This window comes from Anoplophora glabripennis, unplaced genomic scaffold (assembly GCF_000390285.2).
Source record: "Anoplophora glabripennis isolate ALB-LARVAE unplaced genomic scaffold, Agla_2.0 scaffold404, whole genome shotgun sequence".
NCBI lineage: Eukaryota > Metazoa > Arthropoda > Insecta > Coleoptera > Cerambycidae > Anoplophora > Anoplophora glabripennis.
Window position 1 is genome coordinate 49,366 of NW_019416523.1, and position 11,949 is coordinate 61,314.

General features: G+C 31.3%; 1 protein-coding gene across 1 annotated transcript in view; it reads left to right on the forward strand.

Moving 5' to 3' along the window:
- The first annotated feature begins 9,763 nt into the window (after positions 1–9,763).
- Positions 9,764–11,949, forward strand: part of LOC108910715 (myrosinase 1-like) — a 19,820-nt gene continuing 17,634 nt past the window's right edge. The window contains exons 1-2 of the mRNA XM_023454836.1: positions 9,764–9,791; positions 11,140–11,222. Of these exons, the coding sequence (XP_023310604.1) occupies positions 11,186–11,222 (37 nt within the window). The 5' untranslated portion in view covers positions 9,764–9,791; positions 11,140–11,185. The remainder of the gene's footprint in view (positions 9,792–11,139; positions 11,223–11,949) is intronic.

The window sequence follows — 11,949 nt, forward strand, 5'->3', positions numbered from 1 at the left end:
TAGAAAACTTAATTGAGCAACTCCTCTGTGTCTCTATAAGTATAAAAAAAAAAGACCGATCAAGTTTTGTTTTTTATACATACTGTTTCATTTATGACAAGTGTATGAAAAAATAGCAATTGAGGAGAGGACAAAATGATAAATGATAATAAGGGAACTTTCAATGAAGTATTAGGAAGCAATTACGTAACGAAACCTTAAATGAAGTATTAGGTCAGAAGAAGAGTAGCCTGATAGTATGAATAAAAATATTAATATTAACCAGAGTTACAACCTAAGAAGCATACGAAATTTATAAAAGTTAAAAAAATATATACACTGTAAGGAACATTTGACCTATTTTCACCCAATTTCATTCAATAATGTATCAATTTCTGTCCACTCGATTGAGTGAAATTTTCCTCTATTAGTATGAGTAAATACAACTAAAATTTTATGAGTAAAACTATCGGTTCAAATATTATCAAAAATGTGTAGAGTTGTCAAGGTGCCCAGTATTGACTGAAAATGTGCTCAATAATGTCACCCAATGGATTTCACTCAGATCTATTTATTTACAGTGTATATCTAGGTATATGCCTGTACATATAAATATACAATTTACCAAGTATGGAATTTTGTTTATTGTGGCCAAACAAATCAAAAAGCTTGCATCTGTTAAGATGAACTACATACCATTTGAAGGTATAATACACAAATTATATTAGTACAAGCAATATCGAAATAATCATATCTAAAAACTACATCAACGACAGACAAAATCAAAAGGATGTTTAGGAAGTTTAAAATATAAGTTCAGACATTTAGTTGCTTCCTTTGGCTGAAAATTAATGTCTTAATCTAATTTGTCATGGACATATTAAATCAATTAGTAAAATGAATATAGCAAAAATTGGCAACTGCATCTTACTTGGAGAGGTATTACATTAGTAGCCATATACCAATGCCATTCAGAGACAAATTTGTAAAAAACGGCTTCCTTTAAGAATGTTTATTCAACATACTGTAACTTTACAGTTACGTTCTTTGGGCTATGAATCAAAGAAAAATTTGGCTTTCACATATCAAAGCAACAATTAATATCACACTTATATAACAAGTATACATCAAATATCACGAAATAGATAACTACATTTATATGTGTTTTATATCTATTATGTCAGTGGACTATACATTGACTTGAATTTGAATTAAAGTCCAAAGTAAAAAATTTCGGTCATACTAAGTTACTGATGTTTCTGAAACAAAATATCAAGACGAAATTCAAAACGTTCCAAATAGCTACAGTTCTTTTATTTCCCAATGGTACTCTATCTAAATTAGCTTGAAAATGTAAACCTATTGCTTCCCTTTTTTCTGTAATAATATTTATATAGAAAGGGGTTAAATATTGCACCCTCTTTATGTCATGAGTACCTGAGCATGCGCAGTCACCATCATTAAGGAAAAAGCGGTGCTGCAATCTGCTTCCCTCAGGTCTTGTGACGCATTGGACATGCTGTTAGTAGCAAAGTTTAGTAGGGCTAGGGTTAGTACATACAAATGGCTATAATCTTTCTGATGTCCAGAGGTGATAAAAATTCTATCCCCAGGAATTTGTGATTTATCACCATTAAGCATTCATAGTATCAAATAATGTATATATAATCTTCGTGTCTGTATAATCTGTACTTTACGCCAGTCCTCAGTCAAAACCTAAAAAGCTGCAAGTACCTCCACATTACCAAATTGGTAAAGGAGCGACGATTTCTAATGTTCCATAAACAAAAAAAAAAAAGTATACACATGTAAATATATTTATTTTTCTTTATGAATTACTTTAGTTTACTTCTCCCATTTGGAGATCACAATAAAACATCGATATCACCAAAATTTTTGGTCGATATAGAAATAGAGAAAAAAAAAAGGGACATTATGCTTGTACCAAATATATGTAAATATATATAGGATTGGTGTACTTACATAAAAAAATTTAAATCATGATTATATTTTGTTTGAAAAGCAACACTCTTATTCCGCCCTTAATAATTAGAAGTATCCTACAAATTAAGGTTATTGCGAAAACCTACAGCAAGTATTCCGTGACTTGAAATCCTAACCTTGTTCTACTTCTTTTGTGAAAAATATAATTTTCGAAAATGCTACCATTTGTAAAAAGATATAAAACCTAAAGTCGTTTCACTTCTTACTTTTGCATAAGCAGATGGAGTATAAACAATTTGGAAAATATAAAAGTTGTAAATCAAAATGATAACTGAAAGAGAAATTTCAGAAATATCTTTTGTCGAACTCTATAGTAAAAAACAGTATTTTTCTAATATTTTCTTTATTATAAAATGAACCGGAATTGTGCATTATTACAACATTGTTCTTCGAAACGGAAATGTTGACCTAGGCTTAACAAAATATATGTGTACATATGTATGTACGTGTATGCCTGTATATATGATATACAGTATAGCCTATATGATATACATATAGAATGTGGTATATGGTGTATGATATATAATATGTAATATATAATGTATGATACATAATAAGTAATATATGGTCAATAATAAAGGAAAACTGGAAAAAAAAAGTTTGTTTTAAAAAACCAATTTAGATCAAATATGAAAACAGTAAGGAGAAGAAGCCACTAATTCTTCTGATTGTCATAATTTGATAAAATATAAGTACTTCTTATTTTACTTGAGAAGCTTTTTTCATAAAACTATAAAATAGCGCATAATTTAGAAACTTTTTTGACTGCACTTAATCGCGCTAATTGTTTACTCTAAACATCTACCAACATGAATCATAGAAGAACGGAGATGCGAAAAATAATTGTAAGATTCGATCGACTTACCTGTAAGGAAGATCAATCTCAATTATTTGAGCATCGTAGTTCTTCTATGATGGGGCCCACCTGCCATTCTTTTTTTTACCCACAGCGCGATTGGTTCGGTCACAAAATGAACTGGCTGGCTATCAATAAGTAGTAACGGACTGTTACGAAACACTTATTTCCTTTAAACCTGTGCGCGCGTCATGTATAAGTGAGACCTACCAACATGAATCATAGAAGAACTACGATGCTCTAAATAATTGAGATTGATCTTCCTTACAGGTAAGTCGATCGAATCTTATAATTATACGTCTCTAAAACCATGAGCTTAATCAAAAACAATTTTGTATTAAAAGCTAGACACACAGAACTTCACACAATTTTTTAATGAGCCTTTTTTTAAGGAAGCATTTTATTTGATACATTGGGTTAATTGCTTTATTTCAGTTCAATTTTTACCTTGTATATCAGAAAAAGAATATACCACTGTGACATAATTGAAAAACTGGTACTAAACAACTTATAATTATCAGTTATCGACTGTAACAGTTACATATTGATTTGATAACTACAATCATTCATCGAAGCATATTGCGAAGATATTCTTTTCATGCATATACAGGGTGTCCGCAAATTTCACCGACAACGTTTGACATATTGACATATTCACGACGATAAATAAATACGATCTACGGAAAAAAGTTAAATAAAAAATTTTTGGTTTTTGAGTTACAGGCCCTCAAAGTTGTCACAATATAACTAATTTAATTAATAACTTCATAACCCTTTTACAGATCGCGTTAAAATTTGACACATTTATTTGGACTATTATGGCGTATTATTTCTTAAAGCTATAGTCAAATCGATATACTGGGTGGTTGTTTTCTCCGGTTACCTCCTACGTTCAGCGGTCAAACCTTTTACAGTGGTTGTATTTTTTGTTAAACGGACAGAAACATTTAAAAGGTCGTTTTATTTAAAAAATTATCTTTTGAGAAAATCGCCTACAGAAAACCATTCTTGAGAAAAATGGCATTATAGCAGGTCTTTATGTTTCGGTTTACATAGCAGTGTCACGGATTTAAAACTTTAAGTTCAGTAGACGATGAAAACAAAATGTCGATTGCTGTGGCTATCAGATAATTTCATTATCATCGTATTTCTTTACGATTCTCATCACTCCAAACATGAAAATTATGAAAATATTCAACCCTGTTCCTTGTAAAACACGATTCGTCGGTAAAAAACAATTTTTAAAGCAAATTATCTTCTACGAAGACATTCACCAGCGGCAAAATTGTAAACATGCGTTGGGATCTAAATCTTCAAGTTTTTGAGCAAATGAAATGGCCGAAGTAGTTACTGTTATAAAAGTTCTGTGAACATTAGTTTTACATACATTTAATTGTCTTGATACACTGCGGACACTTCTTCTTGGCTCATTTTCGATGACATTAAGAATGTCTTCTTCTACTTCAGGTGGCAACTGAGGAGGACCACTGGTCTTTACGGCATGTTTTTTTAAATTAATCATACTTTCGTAATCTTCTGTTAATCGAAGCGAATGTAATATGGTGAGGTGTTCGACGATCCGGAAATCTTTCACTGTACAATAGTGCAACGGGTCGACAGTTTATCCTGCACCATCCTAATATTAAATGCATGTCGGCAAGCTCATTGATGAATATTCCATGTTTAATAAAACGATATTAATAAAAATACTTCCTCCTAAATAAATTAATGGAACGAATTTAAAAAAAACTAGCAAAATCAATTAATATTAAAATAAAAGTAAAATAACAATAAGCTGTCACTTAGAGCAAATGACGATAATGACATTACCTGATAGCCACAGCAATCAACATTTTGTTTTTATCGCCTACCGAACTCAAAGTTTTAAATTCGTAAAACTGATTCGCAAACCGCAACAATGCAGACCTGCAAATAATACCTTTTTTCTCAAGGTTTTCTGTAGGCGACTTTCTCAAGACATTTTTTTTTAAATAAAACGACCTTTTAAATGTTGCTGCCTGTTTTAAAAAAAAACGATCACTGTCAAAGTTTTGACCGCTAAAAGCGGGAGGTAACCGGAGAAAACTACCACCCAATATATCGATTTGACTAAAGCTTTAAGAAATAATACTCAAATAAATGTGCCAAATTCTAACGTGATCGGAAAGTGTAATGAAGTTATTCATTAAATTAGTTCTATTTTTGACAACTTTGAAGGCCTGTAACTCAAAAACCAAAAGTTTTTTTTCGTAGATCGAATTTATTTATCACCGTGAATATACAGTCAAACGTTGTCGGTCAAATTTGCGGACACCCTGTATAGAATCAGTTGCTTGCATTCCAAAATTGATTTACACCATACAACCAAGTATGTTTTACCTAAAAAAAAATGTTATCTTATTCATTACTACGAAACTACGAGTATAATTATTAATATATAAAAAACATGATTACCTTTTTGTGACAACACTGTTTATTTTTGAGTAAACTATTTCGCAAAACCCAAAATGTATTTGTTATGGTGCGCTTATCTGATGCGCAAAATATAGGAAGGCGGATGTAACTTCAGCAGTATGAAAATAATAGCGATGCATGTTCAAATTAGGAGATATATTGCTAAAAGGTGAAAATTTAGTGCTTACAAAACTTATTAAAAAATAGCGTTTTTTATTTAATGTAAACAGAAATTTCATCAACTAATTCATTATAGTTATCGAAAACCGAAAATGAAGAATATTAATAAAATGTTCATCTAAATTCATCCATGGCATATACTGGGTGAGGCAATTATCTTGAGACAAAATAATATCTCGGTTATTTCGAAAAAAGTTTCAGACAAAAATTGTAGGGCACCGAGGGGGCCATTGAAAGATTCATATTACGGCTTCCGGTCTAGACCGGGAGATGATTTTTTAAAAATGGAAACACCCATTTTTTACCAAGCATCTTGACTGAAAAACGAAAAAAACTTTTTCTTACTATTTTTTCGATTTAACCCATATTTTGACCATAAAATGGCCATAAAAAAACAATTGAGACAACGGCGTACCTTGCTGGAATAACTTTTTTTTAATATTTCATATAAAAGTTGTAGGGTGAAAAGAGAGCTACTTTGACATGACCTTGAAAATGACCTTGACCTTCAAGGTCGTTTGAAGATCAAATTCAATATTTTAAATGGGGCCCTTTTTTAACCTCGAAAATTACAAGAGCAGGAAGTTTTACAATAAGATATGAACTTTCCACAAATAACATTCACTTCTTATTTGTGGAAGGGCGAAAGGGGCGGTGACTATTAGACGCCTTCATTATAGCCATATTTCTCTATCGCACGGATTTCTATAACTTACTTTATCCCGCTCACGTAACGGCCGATGAACCATGGGGACTTTCCGACTCTGCATATACAGATATACGGACCTGTGTACTTATATGCGGACAAGGTTGGATAAGCTGACAAATGAGGACTACAAAACTGACTAGGAAAATAGGCACCATAAACAAAGATACTCATAGTTTCGTTGGGAATCGTCTCACCTCTCATAATTTCTTAAGCAAGTCCTAAAGAGCCAATCTTTTGATCAAAATATTTAGCCAATCGATTGATGTTGATTTGCCTGTTCGTTTTTAATAATAAATTATAATTTTTTACCAATTCTGGTATTCATAATAAAAATAGTAGGACTAGATGTGACTTACATATTCCTTACTCCAGAATAAATATTACCCATAATGCTCCAAGTCGTATTGGAACCAAATTTTTTAATCAACTCCCCGCGTAAGAACTATTCATATTGAAAAACAAATTAAATACGAACTTAAATTGTATTTGACTGAGCAATGTCTTTACAGTACGGTAGATTTCTTGAAATAAATGTTTGCTGTATTATTTTATATGTCTTGTATTAATTTATGTATGGCCCAAAAAAAAACGATTATTTTTTTCTCGTGTCTTGTGAAAATATGTCAGTTTATCATGTTTTAAAAGCCTCTATTTTGAAAATTTTAAATCCATATTTTAATTTCTAAAGGTCACTCATAATTATTTTAATTTTCAAAGTAGTGTACCTACCCATGTTTTCGAGCGACCTCTAAAACGAACTAATATTTTTTTTTATTGAATTTGATGAACAAAAGAATAGAAATAAATCACGAGACACTTGATATGTGATACTCACAGTGCGGTAGTAAATTTTGCCTCGAGAAATTGTGTCTGATTTATTTCTATTCTTTTGTTCATCAAATTCAATAAAAAAAATTATTAGTTCGTTGATATTTATTTTTAGAGGTCGCTCGAAAACATTTTAGGTACACTACTTTTCAAGTTAAAATAATTATTATGAGTGACCTTTAGAAATTAAAATATCGATTTGAAATTTTCAGAATCGACATTTTTTTCAACCTAGAAAATGATAAAATAACGAGAAAAAAAATTAAAAAAAAGAAAAAATTCAATTTTTGACAATTTTGGAATTTTTTAAAAATCATGAGCGACCTCTAAATAAATTCTTTTTGAGCTGATTTTTTGAGGGGGCTCTTAAAACATGATAAACTAACATATTTTCACAAGACATGAAAACAATAATATTTTTTTTGGGCCACCCTAATGAATATGTTTATTTTTATGACTGCTTTGTTGTTTTATTATATTTTATTTGTTTATATACAGGGTGTTTCGTAACTGGGCAGCTAAAATAAAATGTCATATGCAAAAACGAATTTTAAACATGAAATAAAGAATAACTTTATTTCAGATCGGGCTTTGTTTAGGAGATATTTTAAGAAATGTAAAACAAGGCAGCTATGAAAATAAAAGTTTGTTTATTTAATGGAAGAAATGTGGGGGAGAGGCTCAATAATAATTTCAATGGGAGATGAACTGGAAGGCGCGATCCCGTTCATTGGCCTGCAAGGTCACCTGACCTTAACCATTTAGACCTTAACCTATGGAGTCACTTAAAGCATTAACCAATTCCAAAATTTATTTGCACTGTACAATCAAGTATAGATAATTTGACAAAACAAATTTTAGGTACCCAAAAAATTTTTATATCTTGTTCATTATTACAAAACTACGAAACATGATTAGCTCTGTATGACAACACTGTTTATTTTTGAGTAAACTCTATTTCCCAAAACCCAAAATGTGTTTGTACTTGCAAAAGAGTTAATTTGTTATGGATCTCTTTCTGGCGCAAAATATAGAAATGCGGATGTAACTTCAAAGTTACAGCAGTATGAAAATAATAGTGATGTATTATTAGAAGCTAAAATGTTCAAATTAGGAGATATGTTGCTAAAAGGTGACTTGCAAAGATTATTAAAAATTTCAACAACTTATTCATCGTTGAACGATATTTTAAAACTAGTGAATGTTTGGCAGCTACCGTTCGCAATTTTCGTACAAAATGTGGTGCGAATAGTGAATATCGTTATTTTGCAAGTAATTGTTTAATTACTATGTGACATAGATATAGATTCTAATCGATCCAAAGAAACGTATCGAAAAAGAAAAATTTCAAAGAGTAGCCCTTTACAACTAACAAAGTAGGACATGCAAAACGGCGTTATAAACAAATTGTCTCAGGGTCATACAAAAGTGGCTCGGGAATTCACTCTTTTTGCATTAAATAGAGCTTATTTTTACGGCAATTTATAAAAAATGAGAGATCAACTACGCCCCTTTATTCCTAACTGAACATTTTTTTAATAATGTTAATTGTTAATTAGCTATTGGACGTATCGGATCGGGATTTTAGAGACAATTAAAGAAAGGATTAAACTTTTAATTCCAAAAAATTTACATTGACAATTCATGTAATAAACGAGCTAGCAGCTATAAAAGTTAACGGTAATGAACGGCCTGCACGCGTGAGTAGAAGCGCCGGGCCTGAGCACGCGCGTTAACGCAGCCCTCGGTCGCACGCGAGATTTTTTAACCGAATTTGAAACATTAAAAAATCTCGCGTGTGAACGAGAGCAAAGTACACACGCATGCGCGCGCTCGACACTTCTTCGCCCGCATGCGCATGCAGGCCGTTCATTAACGTTAACTTTTACTGTTACAAGCGCGTTTATTACATAAACTATCAATGTAAAACTTTCTAAAAATAAAAATTTAACTCTTTCTTTTGTCTCTAAAATTCCTTCCCAATAGTTAAGTAACAGTTATAAGAAAACCTATCTTGGGAATAAAGAGGCGTAGGTGATTTCTCCTATTTTTTAATTCTGTAAAAATAAGCTCTATTTAATGCAAAAAGACCGAATTCCCGAGCGGCTTTTGCTTGACCCTGGGACAATTTGTTTATAACGCTGTTTTACATGTCCTGCTATGTTGGTTGTAAAGGGCTACTTAATTTCAACTTTTTGAAATTTTTATTTTTCGATACGTTTCTTTGGATCGATTAGAACCTATATCTACATTATGTAACTTCTAAAATTAACGTTTAGTAATTAAACAATTACTTACTAATTTTCCGATAGATCGTCTAGATTTTCGTGGGCAGTAAAATAAGTGGCCACGTATTTGCAATTTGCCAACTTAGCGTCACTTCTTTCGAGTTACCTCTTTAATATTATCATTCTACATACACTTCCCTGTCATAAAATGCAATAAAATGTCTTTTAATCATATTTTCACGTTCAAACTCTAATTTGAATGGAGTATTCACCGGCTTAGTAACTAGGCTCTAGTGTTTTGATAAGAGCAATTTCAGTACTTCAAACATATCACAAATAAACTAATTCTGGGTTATGATTTAATACAATTATAATTAATACTCAATACTTTTTCTTTCTAAAGAATTTTATGTACTTACGAAAGCTACTTCAAACTGAGGAGTACTTGTAAAATATGATTTATTATGAACACATATATAAGGCACTTCAGAGAATTAATCGCATCAGTCATGTCTCTAACAGGTTTTATATTTTGTTGCTTGCTTGCTATTAGGTGAGTTTCCAAACATAGGCAAGTGTAAAAATTTTGTCATTTTTTTGTTAAGAATTGTCTATTTGTTAATTTAGTATATAAATTGTAAATTGAAATGATATTGTATATTTACTTCATAATAAACACACAATTTGAATCTAAAAAATGTTAAAAAATAAAATTTATATTTAGTATACTCCGATAGTGAAATGAAATATAGAGCACTGTTACAAAATGTGAAATAATAATAAAAATTCAAAAGCTCTAACTCCTGTTTTGAAAGTTGAATGAATACTCGAGTTACAGACGTTTTAAGTTTTTGAGATTCGGCGGAAATTAAATTAGAAAATTAGCAGGTCATAAGATATCAAGTCTGAATTAAGAATTAAGACAAACATTACAGCTAATGAAAGTTTTATTATTCATATCTTAACAAATTATTAATCATTAAATATTCTCAAAGCAACCACCAGCGACTTCAATGCACTTATTTAAATATTGTCTGATGTTAAATAAAGTTCTATATTGTTTGATAATATGAACTGATCCTTGAGTATTTGTCCATAATCGTTCTTGACTATTAATAATGCCTTTATAAACTAGAGATTTAAGACAGCCTCAAAAGAAAAATCTAGCGTATTTAAATCAGAGCTACATGCAGGCCAAGGTACTACATCGTCCAATCCAGCGGTGCGGGAAATTTCTATTAAGATATTCTCTTACTTCTCGGGTAATAATAATGTGCTGTCAATATTTATTATGACTTTGGAAAAAATAATTTTTTAATTTAATTCCTGCCGAATCTCAAAAACTTAAAATGTCCGTGTCTCGAAACCGGTTGAGTTTGTGATTTGTGACAAGTATACCTTTTTTATTTAGAATTGAACGTGGTTCAATAATTTTTAGTTAAAATCGTAAAATACAAAAAGTTAGACATATTTTTACTAGCGCCCCCTAGACGCAACCCCAATACTGTTTGCATATTCGTATTTGCCAGCTCAAAAAACGTAGAACCACAAATTTTCAAAACAATCGGACCATACATACTTAAAATATATCAAAGAAATCGAAAATATTTTTTCAACTCTAACACCCTGTAGAACGAAAAGGAGCAACAATTGATTAAGGCATGTTTGGCTTAACCACTATATTTTGACGTTAACAATCTGCCAGTAAGCTGTGTACCATTATTAATGACTCACTATGTATAATTCAAAAATGCATATGTTCAGAACATATGAATGTTTTTAACGTATGCATTTTTGAACTGTGAAAAACAACTACTCTGCGAACTACAGTCCCGTATGTAGAAGCTCAAGTTAGTGGTGTCAATGATTGATCAATATATAACGTTTACATATTTTTTTAGCACAGCACAAGATGAAACTAATAATAAACTTTTCCCCAAAGATTTTATGTTTGGTACAGCCACAGCCTCTTATCAAGTAGAAGGTAAGTTTATTTATTGTGACATAAATAACACTTTACTAACATTAATTATGATTGGATTAGATTGTTTATGAAATTTGGCTTATACATACAGGGATGGCCAGAAGTACAGAATAAAATTCATATCTTTTAAATGAGCTAATTTTTTTTTAAACGCCGAAACACGTTAACTGATTTTGATTTTTTCCCATCTTTCGGTTATATAATAATTAATTTTTCTTCAACCCCCTAACCCCCAGTTACCCCTACATTTTTTTTTTTCAAATGGAAACATAAGGCATGAGGGGGCTCGTTGAAAAGTTGAAAACCGAACTCAGCCATACCAAATAAACAAGTTTTATTTTTTTAATAACAAGTTTTTTTTAATTTAGAAATTGAACTAGATAATTTATAAAAATATACTCAATGTCGCAAATGCTGAAAATGTCCTCCATTCACTATTTGGCATTCTCCAAGACGATAGTAAAAGCTGTCCACAGCATTCTGAATGACTTCAGCTGGTAAATTATGCATCTCCGCCCTAATCTGTTCTTTAAATTCTCAATATTATCCGGTCTGTCCTGGTAGACTCTTTCTTTCAAATATCCCCAAAGAAAATAATCCAGGGGTGTTAAGTCGGGGGATCTTGGCGGCCATTCAACTGTACCCCGTCTACCAATCCAGCGATTTGGAAACATTTCATCTAAGTATCTTCGAACATCAATACCAAAATGTGGGGGAGCGCCATCTT